The 19,584-nt window shown below is 45.5% G+C and overlaps 8 protein-coding genes across 8 annotated transcripts; 6 read left to right on the top strand and 2 right to left on the bottom strand.

Annotated features, from left to right (window-relative positions):
- Positions 1–172: 172 nt before the first annotated feature.
- Positions 173–1,973, top strand: VTP01DRAFT_9511 (uncharacterized protein; the record flags this gene model as incomplete). The annotated part of the gene is made up of 6 exons (XM_069388746.1): positions 173–215; positions 411–691; positions 760–810; positions 881–1,368; positions 1,417–1,711; positions 1,764–1,973. The coding sequence occupies 6 exons, from the start codon at positions 173–175 to the stop codon at positions 1,971–1,973; spliced, it is 1,368 nt and encodes a 455-aa protein (XP_069239931.1).
- Positions 1,974–2,478: 505 nt separating this feature from the next.
- VTP01DRAFT_9510 (uncharacterized protein) lies at positions 2,479–3,892 on the top strand (the record flags this gene model as incomplete). The annotated part of the gene is made up of 3 exons (XM_069388745.1): positions 2,479–2,565; positions 2,623–3,486; positions 3,554–3,892. 3 exons carry the CDS (start codon positions 2,479–2,481, stop codon positions 3,890–3,892), a joined length of 1,290 nt encoding a protein of 429 aa, XP_069239930.1.
- A 49-nt stretch (positions 3,893–3,941) lies between these two features.
- On the bottom strand, positions 3,942–6,551 carry VTP01DRAFT_9509 (uncharacterized protein; the record flags this gene model as incomplete). The annotated part of the gene is made up of 1 exon (XM_069388743.1): positions 3,942–6,551. One exon carries the CDS (start codon positions 6,549–6,551, stop codon positions 3,942–3,944), a length of 2,610 nt encoding a protein of 869 aa, XP_069239929.1.
- Positions 6,552–6,730: 179 nt separating this feature from the next.
- On the top strand, positions 6,731–10,988 carry VTP01DRAFT_9508 (uncharacterized protein; the record flags this gene model as incomplete). The annotated part of the gene is made up of 18 exons (XM_069388742.1): positions 6,731–6,829; positions 6,902–6,964; positions 7,056–7,527; positions 7,591–7,657; positions 7,720–7,859; positions 7,926–8,068; positions 8,155–8,425; positions 8,481–8,772; positions 8,829–8,967; positions 9,039–9,105; positions 9,163–9,249; positions 9,308–9,518; positions 9,575–9,684; positions 9,741–9,979; positions 10,048–10,256; positions 10,326–10,581; positions 10,639–10,756; positions 10,813–10,988. The coding sequence occupies 18 exons, from the start codon at positions 6,731–6,733 to the stop codon at positions 10,986–10,988; spliced, it is 3,159 nt and encodes a 1,052-aa protein (XP_069239928.1).
- A 281-nt stretch (positions 10,989–11,269) lies between these two features.
- Positions 11,270–13,059, bottom strand: VTP01DRAFT_9507 (uncharacterized protein; the record flags this gene model as incomplete). The annotated part of the gene is made up of 3 exons (XM_069388741.1): positions 11,270–12,702; positions 12,771–12,795; positions 12,856–13,059. 3 exons carry the CDS (start codon positions 13,057–13,059, stop codon positions 11,270–11,272), a joined length of 1,662 nt encoding a protein of 553 aa, XP_069239927.1.
- Positions 13,060–14,742: 1,683 nt separating this feature from the next.
- On the top strand, positions 14,743–17,419 carry VTP01DRAFT_9506 (uncharacterized protein; the record flags this gene model as incomplete). The annotated part of the gene is made up of 4 exons (XM_069388740.1): positions 14,743–14,925; positions 15,000–15,730; positions 15,792–15,954; positions 16,013–17,419. The coding sequence occupies 4 exons, from the start codon at positions 14,743–14,745 to the stop codon at positions 17,417–17,419; spliced, it is 2,484 nt and encodes an 827-aa protein (XP_069239926.1).
- Positions 17,420–17,850: 431 nt separating this feature from the next.
- Positions 17,851–18,757, top strand: VTP01DRAFT_9505 (uncharacterized protein; the record flags this gene model as incomplete). Its single annotated transcript, XM_069388739.1, has 5 exons — positions 17,851–17,876; positions 17,932–17,960; positions 18,029–18,103; positions 18,181–18,456; positions 18,525–18,757. 5 exons carry the CDS (start codon positions 17,851–17,853, stop codon positions 18,755–18,757), a joined length of 639 nt encoding a protein of 212 aa, XP_069239925.1.
- Positions 18,758–18,997: 240 nt separating this feature from the next.
- On the top strand, positions 18,998–19,552 carry VTP01DRAFT_9504 (uncharacterized protein; the record flags this gene model as incomplete). The annotated part of the gene is made up of 2 exons (XM_069388738.1): positions 18,998–19,106; positions 19,167–19,552. The coding sequence occupies 2 exons, from the start codon at positions 18,998–19,000 to the stop codon at positions 19,550–19,552; spliced, it is 495 nt and encodes a 164-aa protein (XP_069239924.1).
- Between the last annotated feature and the right edge of the window lie 32 nt (positions 19,553–19,584).

The following is a 19,584-nucleotide window of genomic DNA, read 5'->3' as shown; positions in this document are numbered from 1 at the left end:
CCCATTATTCGGCAGACCAGTCATCATCCTCCTTAACAACGTAACTTACTCAATGGAGATATTCGAATTACAAGTTTCTTAACAATCTCCTTTGTCCAACTATAATGCACCACACAAAGACACAGGTTGCCACGCTACGCACTGTTTCAAAAAAGCCTAAACTACTCACGCCATGTCCAAATTCCAACTCTTCGAAGATCGGCGGATAGGTGAAGGTTCGTGCGGTCAAGTGTATCTATGCTGATGGTGCGGACACAGCGCTGCCGTCAAATCCTCCCTCTCGCCCGAGCCAGCCTCGAGATTCAAAAGGAGATTAACCTTATTGGAGAGCTCAGGCACCGAAACATTTTCCAGTACTATGTCGAGCACAGATACAAGGGGAATTTGGTGCCTGATTACTGATTATGCAGAACGCGGTTCGTTGCGCGACGTTCTGGATATTGAAAAGTTGAGTGGGGAGCGACAAATGGATTTTGCTGAAGACATCATATCCGGAATGGTATATCTTCACTTTAACAGCATTATTCACCGCGACTTGAAGTCTCCCAATATTTTGATCACGAAACCATACGAAGCCAAGATATGTGATTTTGGACCAGCAACACTCAAGACCGCTTCGGCTTCAAAGTCCAAGACTTTATCTCAGATCGGCGCTTTACTATGGATGGCACCGGAAATAACTAAGCAACCAGTAAAATACTCGACAGCTTCAGATATCTATGCACTTGGGATGGTTTCTGCGAGATAACAAGCGAATAGATACCCTACTATGATATTGCAGACAATACACTCGCGTCAGAGATGTTCGACGTGGAGAGTAGGAAAAAAAATACCAGAAAATGCGCCTCAAATGTACGCCGAAGCTGTACGATCTTGCTAGCACATGGACCCATCTGAATATTCATCGGCCGAGCAACTCGGAAAATTGATATTTGGATCAGAGCATTTTCCATGCAATTCTTCGTCGAACCATACCACGGATAACTCAATGGACAGTGTAGAAAATACAGCATTCTTCAGTAACGAGCCACCTCCAACGAGCCAAGGAGCGTCCTCATATAGTACAAATGACTCAAAATTGGACATTTGTGCAGCTCACCCGGGGCGTGACGACAATTCCAGCTATCTTTCAAGGAGCATCCAAGATCTCGAAAAAAGATACGAAGAAGAATCATACATCGCAGAGAAAGAAGATTTGAAGAGGCATTCAACATACTCCAAAGCTGTGCCGAGCAAGGTCACGCAGGAGGCAAGCAAAATTGGGCATCATGTATTACGAAGGAGATACGTCTCCAAGGACAATCTCGAGGCTCCCGAGTGGTATCAGAAATCAGCCGAGCAAAAATCCAGAAAGCATGGCTTACTTGGGTAAAATGGATTTACACGGAATCTCTATCTCACCAGATCAAGAGAAAGGGTTAGCTTTGTTCCAGGAATCAACGCAGATGGAATGTTCTATAACATGGGTAACACCAGCATTGTCGCATTTGGATGGATGGATGCCGTCTCCCTAGACGAAAAGCTTTCCATTGAATTTGCAAGCAATGCTTTGCCTACGCTTACTGAACAAGCAAACCTGGACGATGCTCAGGCGCAGGAATCGCTGGGTCGATTGTACCACACTGGTTTAGCGGTTAATAAGAACTATAAAATGCAGTCAAGTGGTACGAAGCATCCAAACGATACAATCACTGGCCTATCTTGGTGGCAAGTACAGCTTTGGACCGGGAGTTCTTCAAGAAGGCTACAGAGTCTTGGAATAGCTTACATTCGCTGCAAATCGCGGCGAGCCTATTGGATTATTTGAGCTGGGCGATCTTTACGAAAACGGAGACCTTACCAACAAGGACGTTGCTCGCGGGTGGCGGCTGTTTGGAAAGTCAGGAGAAGCAGAATACATCTTGGGATACTATCGAGCGGCAAGGGTTGTCGAAAGATTTTACAAAGGCGAGAGAATGGCTGCAAAAAAATAGCACAGCATGATGACTCAATTGCATATTATGAGATGGCTTGCTGGGATGAAAACGAGCCTTTTGCTGTTGTGCAAGCTTATGTAAACTACAAATTCGCAGCAGAAAAGGGATACAAGCCGGCTCAAGTGGCGCTAGCACCGGTTTGGTCCGCGTTCTAGTCTTCATTCCTGGTACCAACTTGCATACGCTTCTCTCAAACAGCTGAAAAGAATGGCAATCGGGAAGCACAACTCGAATCCGCCTACATTTAAGATGATGGACTAGGCGTACAAAAAGATAAGAAAAAAGCACAATATTTGTACGAATTGGCTGCACGGCAAGGATACGATCAGACCAATGGGATTGTTGAACGTACCTTTTTCGATTTTTTGAATAGCATGCATATAGATACCTTGATTCTATACTTTAGAAGTAATAGTTCATTGCATAGACGTACACCGTGTCGACAGTGCTGATAGCTGCTGGATAATCTGAGTTCAAAGGCTGACCCAAGTGGAAAATCATAATGGCAGGACGAGGGACGCGTGTCCTCTTCTCAGCTCCACACCAATCTCACTCCATGGAAGAAATCGGTATTCAAGTAAAGTCATTTGTATGTACACGCAAGATCAGGTTTCTCTTAGCTCGCTACTCATAAATTGCGTATTAGACCAAGGACCCTGTCATTGCGTCCGCGAAACAGAGCATACTAGAGGAGGCGACGGAGAAGGACTTGTACGTCAAGCTAAAGAAACTTCAGCGCAACCTCGAGTTTTTGGCATTGCAAGAGGAGTATATTAAAGATGAGCAAAAGAATCTGAAGCGTGAGCTTTTGCGAGCGCAAGAGGAAGTAAAGCGGATCAAGTCAGTACCTCTAGTCATTGGTCAATTCTTGGAACCTCTCGATCAGCACACGGGTATTGTGGGATCTACAACCGGCTCCAACTACGTTGTACGCATATTAAGCACGATCGATCGCGAACTGCTGAAGCCAAGCTCCTCGGTCGCATTACACAGACACTCAAATGCACTCGTCGACGTTCTTCCGCCAGAAGCCGATAGCAGCATTGCAATGTTGGGTGCAGACGAACGACCGGACGTGACATACCAAGACGTTGGTGGCCTTGATATCCAAAAGCAAGAAATCCGCGAAGCTGTAGAGTTGCCATTGACACACTTTGACTTGTACAGACAAATTGGTATCGATCCTCCGCGCGGTGTGCTCTTGTATGGCCCTCCTGGTACCGGCAAAACTATGCTTGTAAAAGCAGTAGCGCATCACACAACCGCAAACGTCATTCGAGTAGTTGGCTCCGAGTTTGTACAGAAATATCTGGGTGAAGGTCCAAGAATGGTCCGCGACGTCTTTAGACTGGCACGAGAGAACTCGCCGGCAATCATCTTCATCGACGAAATTGATGCAATTGCAACAAAGCGATTTGATGCGCAGACGGGCGCGGATCGAGAAGTTCAGCGTATCTTGCTAGAATTGCTCAACCAGATGGACGGTTTTGATCAGACGTCAAACGTCAAGGTATGATAAAGTTGAATTTATTGATAACGCACACGAAATCTAACCATCTTTTGCTTTTACAAAAAAGGTCATCATGGCCACCAACCGTGCAGATACTTTGGATCCCGCGTTGCTGCGGCCTGGCCGTTTGGATCGTAAAATTGAGTTCCCCACACCTGATCGTCGTCAGAAACGATTGATTTTCTCTACCATCACCTCCAAGATGAACCTTTCAGAAGAAGTGGATTTGGAAGATTTTGTATCTCGGCCAGACAAGCTTTCCGGTGCAGAGATTGCAGCCATCTGTCAGGAGGCTGGTATGCATGCAGTGCGCAAAAACCGTTATGTCATTCTCAGCAAGGATCTGGAGAAGGGTTACAAGGCCAATGTTAAGAAGGAAGATACAAACTTTGAATTCTACAAATAATATAACAAAGCATCCATTTCCCTGCAAATTGTTTTATTTATTAGCTTTTTTACAGATCAAGCTTTTCATCCAGATCCCCCCATCCGTTGTTTGCTTCTACTTCTTCTTGGTGTTCTTGTTCTCCTGCGTCTATTGGTTGGTCATCCCATCCTGAGATCTCTTCATCTGCCTCGTCCCAGCCCCATGCGCCTTCATCCATATCTTGCGGTTCCATTGAGTAAGCAAGCCGTGCCTTCTTTGGCTCGTGTTCCGGAGCGGGCGAAGAAGCAGAGTTGGAGGTGGGTATAGGGTTCGATGTCTTTTGCGGCGAGGAAGTATGCGATAGCGTTGGTGTAACTGGTGACAAAGTATGTGCAGGTGCAGAAGGAGACATGTCTCGTTGCTGAGATTGTCGCTGCTGGGGTTCAGTGGTTTTAATATCGAGGATACTGCGTTCTCGTATTTCAGTGTCGGCAAATAAAGCACATATCAGGTTGGTAAGTTCAGATTTTGTAAATGCAAGCAGCTCGCCTGATCTGTATGCCTCCATGATATCGCGCAGATTCATTTCGAGGATACGGTTGAGTTGCCAGAATTTGCTCCAGTTGGGCACCAATTGGACAACAATCGTCTCGGTGGCATCCCGTCCTGGCAGGTCAAATACCTGAATTAATTGCAAAAGACTGTTGAGTGACCGTGCAATGTAGTGTGAATCTTCTGCACCGATATCGCTCAGGCTCTCAACATCTTTGATAATACGTGTCAGCACACTGTCAATCACACTCGCCACGATTTCAGTGTACGCGTCGTCGTCAACGACCGGCCTGCATTCGTTGGCATACAAATGGATTGTTTGTATGACTCTGGTGATTGCACGTTCGCACTGCTCTTGTATTTGTCGGTTTTCGGCGATTGACATGAATCCATGCGTATCGTTTAGGATAGCATTCAGCTGCTTGACGCATTTCTTCACAGCAACTTGCCGCCACAGTTCGGCCAAGGATTGTACTTTATCTGCAGAGGACTGCAATTTTTGAGCGATTTGAGTTGTCGTCGAAGCCTTCTTGTCAGGCAGCGTTGCAATCGATTTGGCCAGCCAGCGGCAATCATTTTCAAAGATGAGGATATTTGCAGGACTAGCTGTAAGGAATGATCGGTGATAGGATGGCATAATGGCACGATACAGATCGATGAGGTCCGGGACAGCGTCGCGTAACTTTTGGGCGGAAACTGGGTGTGTCTCGTCCAATTTGCCAGCTTCAGCGAGAGTATCTGAAAGAAGAATAAACAAGAGCTTAGGAGTTTGTGTAATTTTCCTGGTGCCAACGCCGTTTCCTCCAGGCTCATTCGTTTCCTCCGTGTCGTAAAGCCTGCGCATCATAATCTGGCGACCGTCCAACATTATTTTCGCCGTCCGTTTGTCTGCAAAGTAGCTATCGATGCCAGCAACGAAAGCAGACAGTGATCGTCGGTCTATTCCATCATGGTTCTCGCCACCATCAAACGTAGAGCCATACAAATCCCGACATTGCTGTTCAAATGTCTTTGCTGCTTCGTTGATGCGTTCAAATTTGTAAAGTTCCTCGTAGGATGCTGGAACGAGCGGTATTAATCCCTTCTCGATAAGCATGTTTAATATATCTGCAAGAAACATGTTGCCGAATACTTGGACTACACGGGAAGTTGTGTCGTATCCATCAAGTAGTTGCCTGGAAATGAACTGAAGAATTTTTGATACGTTTTCAATCAGCTCGACGCCATCCGCGGTTGCAATCTTTTCTACTCTTTCTTCTTTTCCTTGTAACTGTTGCTGATACAGCAAACGCAGAATAGCCTTATTTCTGTCATTGCTGTCGTTCTCAATGTTAACGTGACATTGGTGGCACTGGCTGAAAAAAGGAGTGATGATGTGACGAAATATAGACTTTTTGATACTTGAAACTTGCGCAGGAAGAGCTTCCAAAAGTATCCAACTTTCAAGTATATCCTTGATACTAACTGTGTTTCCAGATGTTGAGGCTGTTGCCACTCGCTGTTGTACCGTCATGATCCCGTTATTCTCGTCAAATTGCACAGCAGTCCAAAAGAGCTCTTGACCAATCTCTATGAGCGTATCCCTAGATAGCGAGAGTCTCTGTTGCAAGATGCTTCGAATAGATTCCGAACACCAAGGCAAAGTTGCTGTTGTGAGCTGCTGATCAATATCTTTGTAAATATGCGTCGCATCTAATATGCGACCGCTCTTAGCGACATCTTGAGCGTGATCCATATTCTCGATCATTTTCAAAAGTTCCTGCAGCGCTTTCAATGTTTCTTCGTTCGCTTCCTTTTTGCTGCATAGACCCTGGTACTGAGAAATCGCGTTTTTCGTCAACGTCAATACGCTCTTTTCAGGGTCCAGCGCCAAAGCCGTCGCTTCGATGCAGTCTACAGACGTCGCAGAAAGAACCTCCTGAATATCTTTTGCATGCTTGTATATTGCCAGAAAGGCATCGAGCTGCGATTTTACAAGATCTTGGAGCTGTTGCTGTCGCGTGCCTTTCCTACGTTGCAGTTTCTGCAGTGTGGAGGTTAGTGTATCCACGGGAATGTCGCCATCGTCGTTTGTCAGTGAGGCGTCGTTAGGATGGTGATCTGGATTCAGCAAGCTGGCAATGAGAAGCTCTGAGGAGGTTGCCATTAAGAGATGTGTATCGTGGAAACCGCGGACTGGCAGGCAGGCAGGCCTGACAAAAAGCCTGTGCGCAGGCGAGCCCGCTTTGATCTCCACGGACGGTTGTGCGGAGCAAAAGTTATCTGTGCTGAGAGAGAGAGAGAGACAGAGATTCCTGTTGCTTTTGCATTTCCGTCGCTATCGATATGGCAGCCAGCAAAGCAATAGTGTGGTCGCCTCGATCGGGATCAAATCGATTCCTTGTCAGTGGTTCAGACCTCAAACTCTACGACTGGATACCCGCAGTGAGTAGAGCCTTTTGAACCTTGTCAAAGCAGCACAAGTATGCTTGACGCGTGCAAAACTGTTTCTTCTAGACCCGAGATTTGGCCGCCAAAGCACAACTTGTTTCCAATATTCCTAATGTTACGCTTGTAATGGTAATGCCCAAGCCGTGCTAACTGCCTGTGTGAATCGCGGCACACCTGGAAGCATAAGTGATAATTAATGGAATTATATGTATGCACGTAGTGTGCAGACTGGTCATCTGATCCGAGTCGACCGGATCTCGTCGCTGCAGGACTCGCGACCGGAAAGACACTGCTTTTACGGCTTCAGGATTATGGACTGACGGACGTTGACGGTTATCACGACGACGGATTGATATCTTCACCCATGAGAACTCAGATGGGATTTAACACAAAGGGCGGTAGCAAACCACAGTATTCTACGCTAAACGTCAAAATGTCTCGATCATGCAACGTTGTTTCGTTTTGCAAGCAACAACCTCAACTGTTAGCTGCTGGTCTCGACAAGGTACGAAACGATCCTTGTCTGTTGATCTGGGATATATCGCAATCGATCGACAGTTACTGCAGCACACCGGCTAGTGGTTCACAAACACCGACAGCAGCGTCCGTGACCCCACACTCGAGTTCATACCAATTTCCGAGAGCAGATAACAATGATTTCAGTAAGATCTCCAGCGACATCGTTTTCTCTGGTAAAATATCTGACGTATCGGCGCATCGAGGAATAGTAGACATTGATTACATATGCAACACAGATAGATCAAGATACAACGTTGGAATAAGTAATCCGGATCAGTTTATTCCCTCTAGCAGCGCAGCCAGGTACAGATCTCGATACTGAAAAAGAAGACTACATCGACAGCGGCTTACCGTATATCAAATAGCGGAAACTTTGACCAGAAACCTATTCAACAATATGGCTCTTCTGAAGGAACATCATCTTGTGCTTGGTCAACACATGCAGGGTCACCGCTGCTTATTGCTGGGATGGCATACAAATATTTAAGAGTGTACGACATACGAGGTAAATATTGACACATGCAGGTGACAGCATCCTGTCATATTGAATTATCACCTGTTGTGTGAACAGAGAACTCTGCGGTGAACCCATTGCAATTCATGACAAAAGCAGTCTATGGTGTATCCGTTGATCCATTCAATCCCTACCGCGTGGCGTCTTACACCGAAGAAGGCGTTGTGAAACTGTGGGATCTGCGAAACCCGAATGACTCAATATCCTTTTTTTTTCCTTTGCATTTTTATAATTGTACCAATCTTAGATTTATACTTTATTTTCAATCCTTAACTCGCAACTGCACGTACTGACGCTAAATTCTGAAAGTGGTGCAAAGCAAGGTCTCTCTGGTATATCATTTTCACCTTCCAAAGAAGGATTACTTGCAACGCTGGCGAAAGATTCCACAGATGTCATGTTTTGGAATATACAGGAAAGCGGACAGCTCTACGTTGCGTCGACCGCTGGAGAACAGCCCTATGTCTCGGACGCATTGCCCTTTGAGGACGTCCCGACAGTGATGGACACTAAGCGAGAGAATCTGAAAACACTTGTATTGTGGAAAAGTCGTAAAGGTAAACTTTTTACATTCTTGTATTCAACATGCAATCGAGCTAACTCATCTAACAGTGCATGCTGCTGAAAAATCATTTGCGGCATTTTCCTTCGTTCCAACGTTGCAAAAGAGCTTTGAATTCCGAGATCCATCCAAAACCCAAAATCAACAAGTTGTGCTTCTCCAAAAGGATGGACAGTTTGTTTCTGCCGAGTTGGCTGAGCCATGTTCCGTGTCATGGAATTCGTCTGGCGATATACTTTTAACGAATGGAGAAGACTTAATTTCATGCGGGGTAGAGAAACATCCAGAACATCGAATAAGCATGGAAACGAAGCTCCAAGGGTTGCGGATAGACGGGGCCATGTATGTAATCAAAATACCAACCTCTACATGGCAGTTTCTAACCCTATTCAAAATAGGGTACCTACTTTACCGGCAGAAGATAAGCTGTTGGCAGCATCTCTTACTAGCATGGATATTGATGGATCAATCTCTGAACTGGCAAATGATATCTCTGTTGTAATGCGGAAAAGAGCCGAGAATGGCTACTCGATGAAGGTGAAGACTTGGCAGGTGTATTCCCACAACTGCGTCGTGTAACTTATTCTTTCGCTTGAAACCAAATGTAGTGCGGTGAAAACATTGCCAAGGTTGGCAATGATTACAGATTGCGAGAACTGTGGTCTTGGATGGATAGTAAGTCTGACTATATAGATACATAATACGAAATCCCATTGACAATACTCGCAATAGAAATTTGCAAAAGGGTAGAATCCAATGGACAGCTTGCAAAGGCTGATATCGGTTTTCAAGGAGTATACGGACTATGGTCAGTGAATGGTAAGCTGGGAATAATATACTACCTCACAAAGCTCGGTATCTGACACGATAGACGTAGAAATGCAAGGCCGAAAGATATCAAAAGCCGTCTCTGAAGCATCACCTGATCCGAACCGCAGCCGAGATACAAACGCTAGAGGAGCAAAAGTTGAGATTGAGGAACAGACACTCGCTATGGTCGAAACTTCAAAGCGGCCCCAAAGACTCCTTGCATTGGAAGTTTGTGGGCAGAATTTCAGCAGGAAAGATCTTGAGCGGGAGCTGAGAAGGTATAAAGTTGTTTATGCACGATTTTCGTGACACTAAATCCAAAACGCGTTACTAGGCTCGAAACAATGGATCAATATGACAAAGCTGCCGCTTTGGCACTTTTCAGCGGTCTCCGAGAACGTGCAATTGAGGCACTGGGAAGCACACGAGGCAGTGGAAAAGATGGTAAAGGAACAGATTCAAAAGATTGGCGATATGCATATGGATTGATTGAATGGTAGAGCAACAGCGGAAATTACTCTCTGGCGTGTTGGCTGGATTCCAGCCAGAGGCACAAGTAGTAAATCCCACCTGGCGACAACTTTGTGAATCCCTTAGCAACGATATGGATGACAGACCTTACCTGAAAGCAATATTTGCATATATTGCTTCGAGAGACTGGCGCAAAGTTCTCGATGAAGAGTTTCTTCCGCTGCGAGAACGCGTGGCAGTAGCTTTGAGAGTGTTGAGTGATGAGCAGGTAATTATGAAAAGTGGAGGGGTCATTGATATTGAATACTTCTCCGCTCATAATTTTCATTCGTGCAGATGACCAACTTTTTGGAGGATATCGTTAGCAGAGCAGTAGAAGAAGGCGACGTGGAATGTCTCTTTGTTACAGGTCTCACAAGCCGCGGTGTCGACCTATTGGAGCGCATGGTAGATCGCTACGGGGATATTCAAACTGCATCGTTGGTTATGAGCTTTGTGGTCCCGCGCCGTTTCAAAGACAGGCGGGTTGAAGAATGGATTGAAAGGTAGAGGTGTACGAGGCTCTTGAGCAAAATGATAACTGATACATTCTTGTGGTTATTCGAATCATCTAGCTATCGTAACCTTCTTGATCGATGGCAGTTATGGCATGCACGAGCAAATTTCGATATCGAAAGAGGACAACGTATGAGCAACTCGAACGAGATTGTACCTCCACAGGTTTATGTACGATGCACGTTCTGTTCCCAGTCACTGGGCCACAGTCTGCTCATTCAAAATATACGCAATCGAGAGGGAAAACGGGTCAATTTGCAAGCAAATGTATCACCAGTATCATCCGGTGGTGGTCGCACATTTGGCAGACAAAAGGTTATTATCTTTATTTCAACGTCTTTTTCTTCCCAATCCTAACAAACTTTTTTAAAGCCGACCGTCTGTCCTAGTTGTAGGAAACCATTACCTCGCTGCGCACTGTGTCTGTTACATCTTGGCACTCCTATCGACCCTTTGCGGAAGGCCATAGTAGCTTCAGATCAGCAAACTGGTAAGTTGTCCAGAAGAAGAAAGAAAGATTCTAGCTGAGTCATTCGCGCACTGCAGCCGATCCTTCAGGTTTCGATCTGTGGTTTACCTGGTGTCAAACTTGCAGGCATGGAGGGCACGCTATGCACATGTTTGACTGGTTCCAAAAGCATACAACCTGTCCTGTCAGCAACTGCTCATGCCAATGCTTTATCGCGACGCCCGACCTCTTTGCGGACACGCCTGTGAATTAATCCTTGTTGATGATACCCTTTTGAAAATAGAACCAATGAAAGTGCAAATACGCTATCGATATATTATGATACAAACATTATTAAATTTTGCTAAAAGACTCCAAGGTTTATAGAGATAATCTTGAAAATGTATAAAGAGTAAAGAACACAGAATAAATTAATCAATGAAAATGCAAAGAAGATAAGCTGGAAAAAGCGAAGAGAATGGAGGAGGAAAAGTATGCATGACTAGATAAATACGAATTGATGAAAAGATATGCTAGTATAACGGAAAATTGTCTCTAGCAAGAATCCCATGGTATCTTGATCTCGACGCCCTCTGACCGTGCTATACCATCTACCACAACTTTCTCGGCACTCGCGACACATCCTTCCAACAAAGGGATACCAGGCCAAGAGTACGAGCCGATAAACCAAATGTTACTTTTGCCCTGACAACGTCCGAGCTCAACAGCGTCTCGGTTTTCTTTGTCATCACTGTCACCTCGTTGCTGTCCAACAACAGGAATAAACAGATTCTCCTGAATTGCCTTCCTGGAAGCAAGGGTCACAGTTGCTCTTTCAAACCAGGACACAGATATGACTCGAGACGCATCGGGCGGTATGCAAGGATTGGTCGTTTGAAGGTACAAGGTATTGTCGTCATCCACCGTCGCAGCGGCGCTGTGGGTGAAGTTCAAGATATGTGTTGCCATGGTAGTGTTGTGAGGATTGGGCATTCTCAAGCTGGCGGTATCAGTGCCAGGCTTTAAACTTTCGTCGACGCTTGCAAGGTTAAGTGCTCTCCAGTTTCGCCGATCATCTGGTAAGAGTTTCTCGTCGGTGTGGTTGATCACGAGCGATTTTTCGTACTTGAACACTTGAAGCATGGCAATTGCCTGCGAGATATCCTGAATAAGCCGTCGCTGCTGAGGAGTCTGCTGTTCTGCATTTGTCAGCTCTGCCAAGAAGCTTTGCAGCAAGCGCATAGCTTGATTGCCTTGCGTAGCAAATATCACATGATGGAAACCGTAGACGTTTCCGTTGACATCCACGAGCTCCATGTTGTATTCAGGAGACTTGCTCAGTCGGATTGACTGAATTTGTGTATCGAGATGGATGTTCTTTACGGGCGATGATAGTTTCTCGACGACTTTTTGCACGCCTTCGCTGACAACAAATGATTCTTGGCCTAATCCGACAGCCATGTATTGCAAGACATCGACGGCTGGATAATCAAGCATGGCTTCCCAACTATTCGTGCAGACAGCTGCGAACAACGGCACAAATATGTCGTGCACAAAGTACGGATGGAAATTGTGATACTGGAACCATTCACGGAGCGTCATTTTCGAAACTGGATGGTGTGGATCGCGTAAACGGCCGGATCGATGCAGCCACAGCGACAGCAACATGAGCCAAAAGTACGAGAATGCAACGATGCATGCTCTCCAATAATAGAGCCACAGATCGCTTAAGTAATCGATAAAGTTGTCTGAAAAACCGCCTGTCGGGGTTTCCAGCATACCGACCGTTCGTGATCCAGTGTATGTCAAATGAGAGCGATTCATGACGGATAGTTGCTGCTTATCGCCTGATTGCTGGTATTGATCGCTGCAATTTCCGTCTTGACTGTTGTTGCTAGACTGGATTCTGTACCAGCCAAAGCTAAACTTTGCCGGTTTTACACGGATCTCCAGATACTTGTACAGACGTTCGAGCCGACAGTAGTATCCTGGATTTTTTTTTTCCAATATGGTCAGATCCGTGCCTGTGTGCTTCTGTCTTAGTAGCCGTCTGTACCTGACATAAATGATCTCATAGGCACCTTCCACAGCAATTGTTAGTTACAAAAACCAGGGGATTGAGCTGTATATTGCAACCTTACATCGATGCGGAACTCGTTCTTTTTGCCTACGGATATAGACGCAGAATCCATCCCGAGTGTGTGGCTCTTTTCAAATAAATGAGGTTCCAGCTTCACCTCGTTGCCATCGCAATCCGAGGCATGAGCAAGCAAATACGATGCCGTCAGTCCAGCCAACCCAGATCCAATGATTGCAACCTTCTTGACGGTCTCGCGATCTGCCATGGCAGTTCCAAAGAGTAAGAGAAAAAAAGCAGTAATAACCTGCTCAGCGGAGCAACGGGGATGTAATGCATGGAATTTCCAAAACCGGGACAGCAAAAATGATGACAAGCCCGAAATGTCACAAAAAGTCTACTAATGCAAGCTTACGAAGATCCAGATTTACAGAATCAGCCGACAAAGTTTCTGTCCTTTTTCACTACCACCTGGCTGCAATAATTAGCTTACAGAATAGACTCTCCTTAAATAAGGAGACAGATCTGCGATAACACCCCTCCTCCAGAGGGAGGTTCTGAAACGCCAGCAAAGTCAGTGTGAGAATGTATGTACAGCTGACCATGCAGTTACACATGAAAAAGTGAGCGAGGAAGCTGCTATTTGCAGAAATCGATGGCAGCTGTTAACAGAGAGTCGTGAAACAAGATTACATGATGATAAAGCATGTTACAATGTTGCACAGTTACACTCTAAGCAGTCCCTTCTCATGAAGGAGCGAGCTTGCCTTGCCAATCGTCCCCTTTGTTTGTTAAGCTCCTGCATAGCTAGTTTATAGAGTTTGTGTGGAGCAGGCGGGATGGGAATGCTCTTTCTTAGGGATCATTCTCACCCCAGTTGCGAGCGTACCGACGTTGCATTTCCTGAAGATCCATTAAAAAGTGCGAGCAATTTTGCTTTTGTATGAACGACGATGTGTCTGCTTGTTTTTCTATTAACTGATGAATAGGACCGTCAATTTGGTATCCTGTTCTCTTCCTAATTTCTGGTCTTGCAAGCTTCTTATGTATCCAGAGCAATGCCACCATTTTCAGCTTATCTTGCTGTAAACGCTCTCGGCTGTCCTTTGCTTCTAACGTACAAAACACGTAGAGTGTTTCATATAGATATCGAACATATCTTGTTTTTCTTTTTCTTTTATCAAGATCTATAGCATCTTGCTTTCCAATACATTGTATTATGCTCTCATAAGCTTACATGACCATCTCATGAATTCTGGCCCTTTGACCGCATCGACAGTGCAGTGTAGGAAGGAAGCGGAGCTCAAGATGTCACACTATTGGTTGAATCTACTCTACGTCCTTGGCCGTTCAATGTCACTCGTCATACGACTTGCATCGACAAAGCTTGCTGTGGCCGAGTTCTGATATCTTAATTAAATAACTAAGCATTCCAGCTCAAGCCTCTTTAAACAAGTCGATGCTACGTAGGTGCCCGTTCAAACTGCTCATGATAGGACCATTCGCAATTGTACTAGATATATGACGAAGTTACGTCGTGCAAGGAACGTACGCGGACTACATATTCGTCCTTTACCATCGCTGTTCGTAGATCAGAAGGAAAACTTAACCGCCTAAATCCGGAATACGCGTAAGGTCCGCCCATTGCAACTTCTTTATCAGGCAAGGAAATACCCATTATCTGGACCATTGCAACAGTGCACAAAGCCAAAGAAGCACCCTTTTGCGTACAACAGCGCGGATATACAATGCAAAAGAATACAGATTGGAAACCTCAGCATATAGCAAAGTATTGCAATGTGATGGGAACAAGCTTTTTGTGCGACACTCGGTACACCCTGAAAAAGTCATGATCAAACACGCAACACTTTTTTCGTTCACTCTCTTTTCCTCTCTCACATAAGCACCAAAAGAAGCATCGCCATTATACCAACTAGTCCTTGGAGATCCCATGCAGACTGAATTTGCCCCAATGAAGTCATTGGGCTTCCCGTGCCACGATTTTGTGTGCGCGAGGTCCAAGAGAATTCGGGAAGTGCTTTCAGAGATACGACAAACTCTGAGGAAGGAAACCGGTTTTGGGTTGGACTTGCATCCTTGGGAAGCCACTCAAAAATCCGGAAGGAGACAGCGAGTGAGCATACAGAACAACAAGCAGCCTCAGAGTGGGGAACGGCAATTTTTAAACTGATACGGGGCAACAATTAGGGAAGCAATAACAGCGCCACCGGTAGCAACAGTAACAGCTGCGATGCAGTCCACGTACCGCAAGGAAACAACGGGGGTCGTTTACAGTACTGGAACGTACCCGGCCTCGATGCTTGTGGTCAAATCGTACGCGACCCTGAATGTGGAGTCAACCATCTACCATATCTGGATTTGGAAATAAATGCACGAGCGTCCATCACATGGCCTCCACCGGTATCCGAGCACCTGCAGGATAGACTCATTGATATCCATTACGAGATGTTCCATTATCTACCCATTATGAGGAAACAAGATATGAAGTACCAATTGCAGCAGTGCCGCCTTAATATGCCAACGACTCATCTCTCGCCTTTCTTCTTTTATGCGTTGTTTGCATCAGCCGCTCTCTGTTCGGGTGAGCCCTCAACTATCGCCGAATACTTCTTCCACCAAGCATTGGCATTCCGTGAAACGTTTGCAGGCTACAGCAGCCCAAGCTCTGTCCTCGCATTGATTCTAATGGCCAACTACCTGGAAGGTACAAAGCAACAACGCAATGCCGCGCATGCGTGGCTCCTGGCTGGGGAAGCAAGCCGAATGGCGCAACACATGGGTCTTCATCGACAAGGAAGCGGTCACATAGACCCGGAAGAAAGGGCCTTTGGAATCCGCACATTCTGGATCGCATTTATAAACGACAGGCTCATGAGCTTGGTGTATGGAAAACCATTCGTCTTTCACGAAGAAGACATGTAGGTGATCACGCTGCTCAATCCGAGACATTCAGTATTATTGATGAGAATCGCCCGCCAGGCATGTATCTCTACCAACTTGTACACCTACCGAAAGAAGTAGCTGTGTAGATATCGAGCAACGAATGTCATATTTCAACTGCATGATTGATATAGCCAAGGTTGCTGGAAGGATTATCAAGTTGAACTATGCCGCGAATGCCAGTCGCATGCGCGATCAACTGGTAAGTAATGAGCATAATATTATATATTCTTATTACACTAATTTTAAAATCATATTAGCATCAAGGCGTCATGCTATCCACACTCGATTCTTGGATTTCGTCACTGGTTAAAGCCTCTTTAACCCGCAGCCAAGGCGATTCTCCACAGCAGCTACGTTTCGATAGGATGCGTATTCTAGTGTGGCATGCTCTGATGATTCTGCTGCATATACCATACATTGACCATGATATCGCCAACAACAGCAGAAGGTCTCCAGAGTTCCGCCCATCACTTGACATTTGCAACTACTCTGCAGTTATCGTTACTCATCTATTGTATCAAATGCCGCCATCAGAGCTTCAAGAACTCGCCACACGATCTTACATAGTCCATGCTATTTTAACGGCTACAAGAGTCCACTTGATGAATGCCTCGTTTCCACACGACCACGAGTCCATCACCTTTGGAGAAATAAGTTTCCTGGTCTGCATGAAAATTCTGCGTAGTCTACCTTCAGCGGAGCATCCGGATTCGTGGCTAGCCCGCACTATCAATGCTTTTCAAAATCAGTTTGATACGAGATCGAAGAAGATAATTTCGGATTATGCATTGACTCATTTGGAGCATATAATTTTACTTTTCTCAAACATATCAGACAGAAACAGCGGTGAATCCACCTCTCGTCCCTGGAACACTCCAGAGCATGATCCGTCGTCGCCCTCGTCGATGACTGCCACCAGCAGCAACAGCAGCGTTAACCTGAGCACTGCAGCCAGCACCAGCAATAACGATAACGATGGAGCATCTATACGAATCATACAATTTGACTACAATCCGTCCTCAGGTACTGCAGTATCCAGGCAATCGTCAAACCATCGCCAAAATGGACGTGGCCCGAGACGCAAGCCGCAGCAACAGCAACGGCAACAGCGGCAACAGCAGCAACAGCAGCAGGCCGCCCCACAAAATGAATCTCCATCTGCGAGTCCAGCTCAGACGACAAGCAAGAACTACAACAACAATGGTAATGGTAACGGCATCGGACTAGCAGGACATTTCCAGATCGTTGCTTCCGATAATTTGACGGTATCGAGCGATAGCAGCAGTAGCAATGCTGCGATAGATTACTTTGGACCTACAGAGACGGCAGGAGCAGCCAACAGCGCGTTCTCAGAGCCCTACAATCAGCAAGCGACGGTGAACCAGAATATGTTCCAGGATATGTTTGCACAAGCAAATCAGGGTGGACTTGTTGCGACTAATGCAAGTTATTTCCCCCAAGGGGTTAACTCGACGAACGTGCAACAATACACCTCCACGGATAACAGCAACGAGCTCCTCACATTCTATTTCCCTATCTTTTCAAATACTACCAGTGGACAACAACAGCCAATAATCAACGACGTGATGTTCGGCTTACCAAACACTACAGCATCCATGCCAGTTGCTAATATGCAGCAATTCTGGTATCAGAATATGTCCTGAATGCAATAGTATACCCATCTCGGCCCTGATGCCCCGAAACTCCTCAAAGAATACCCGAAAGTTCCATACGAATGATTTGATATTCCTTAGCCGTGTGTATCTTTTTCCCTTTTCCTCATTCTCTGCCCTAAAATTATTAAATGTTTACATTGTATCCATTGTTTGTATATGTAGAACCAATAACTACGTCAATACGTGTGATCCTGTCTTCTTTCAGCAAAATATCTGATTGTTTTCTAAAGTTTTCACTGTTACTATGATAGAACGAGAGGGATGCTGTTACACGCGTGCGTGTAGAGATATTTCCAATACCGGTTACTAGGATACAATGTTTCGAGCTTTCTCGTGTCCCTTAAAAAGGTGCGTGCCTGCCCTTTTCTTTCTTACTTCTCGTTTCCCCCTTTCTTTGTACTTGTCGACGGCGAATTAGCATGACATTTGTACCATTCATTCGAGAGTGAGTGTGCGAGGGCTGAACATTGCACAGAGTAAGCAATGTTGACTCATTCTAGGTACAAGACTGTCCTTGTCGGCGGTGGAGGTAAATGAAAATAAATGAAAATGCAGCTGCGGAAACAACAAATAACTGAAAACGGCAGCACATAATAGGCGTTGGAAAGTCTGCCTTGACTATCCAGTTTACCCAGTCAACATTTGTGGATGGATATGATCCTACCATTGAAGGTGCTTCCGGTGCAGATTGACGGGAAGATTAACAAACATATATAACGTGTAATATTGATTTATACGTATCTGCATAGACTCTTATCGGAAGCAATGTGTTATCGATGACGAACCGGCATTACTTGATGTCTTGGATACGGCAGGGCAGGAGGAATACTGTGCTATGCGCGACGCATACATGCGATCGGGGGAAGGATTTCTCTTGGTATATTCGATCACATCACGGCTATCGTTTGAGGAAATTACGCCATTTTATCATCAGATACTGCGCGTCCAAGATCGGCAATCGTATCCAATGGTCCTCGTAGGGAACAAGAAAGACTTAGAATTCGAACGCCAAGTATCTAGTCAAGGTATATTTACATATGAACTCAGTTACCCACCTATAGTTTTTACCGACAAAACTGCCTTTGTGATGTAGAAGGAGCAGATTTGGCCGCATCGTTTGGATGTCCTTTTTATGAAACTTCAGCGAAGCAAAGAATTAACGTGGAGGAAATATTCTATCAGCTTGTTCGAGAGATTCGACAACGAAACAAAGCGCAAGAAGCTGGTCAGCGTAGCGTTGCTGCTGCTCACGCATTGCAAGAGGATTTGGAAGCCATAGATCGTGCTTCCAAAAAGACTAGTTCTTGTGGATGTATTCTACAATAGCAGCATATAGGCAACTAATCATTCAATCTGTAATGGACATATTTTACAGCGATCCTCCTTGTGCTATTGCGCAATTGAGATTGATCCGTTTTGTGTGGCGCTCCTAGTTGTTACATGAATGTTGAAGCTGCATGATGCCTGGCGATGTGCTTTTTCGGGCAAGCACGGTTTCGGACCTAACCAAATCAGGCCAAGCAGCGAAACCAAGTTTTGCCCTTCTTTCTCCTAGCTTACTACGTAATGTTGTTGCCGCGATTCGCTCGAGCAACAACTGTTCAACTTCGATCGGCTCGCAGCTGTGCCATTCGCGCGTATGCAAGCAAGGCTAGAACTGGTGGTCGGGCACCAGGTAAATTAGTCTATTGCTCCTACCGCCGCTGCAGCGTTAACCTAGAAGTTGGCACAATAGTTATTGTTGCTTGCCGCGGACTTCCTCGGTACAGCACTGTCAGCTCGGCAAAGAACATGGAAGAAGCCATGAACAATATTGAGGAACTGTTCAGCGCAGCGAAAGACGAGGTCCGAGTAATAAACGCGCCGTTATTTCTCAATGAAACTAACTTTTTCCACGTTCCTCACCAGATGGAGTACGCGCAAGAATCAGTTGGTTCAGTTTACTACCACGAAGATCGTGTGACAGCAGAGAACGCTGTCAAGGAATGCTTAAAAGCGTTCGATAATTTCCTCAAAGACCTTCCTTCCGACGAAATGCGAAACGAAGTCCAAGCCAAAGTCGGCATGAAGCTCAAGGAACTTAAAATGGAATTCGAGGCATTACCAGAAGAAGGTGACTAGGAACATAGAAAATATATACATACATCCCACAT

Source organism: Rhizomucor pusillus, assembly GCF_041956525.1.
Source record: "Rhizomucor pusillus strain CBS 183.67 unplaced genomic scaffold VTP01scaffold_7, whole genome shotgun sequence".
Lineage (NCBI taxonomy): Eukaryota > Fungi > Mucoromycota > Mucoromycetes > Mucorales > Lichtheimiaceae > Rhizomucor > Rhizomucor pusillus.
The sequence above is the reverse complement of the archived record's forward strand: the minus strand, read 5'-3'. Positions and strand labels throughout refer to the sequence as shown.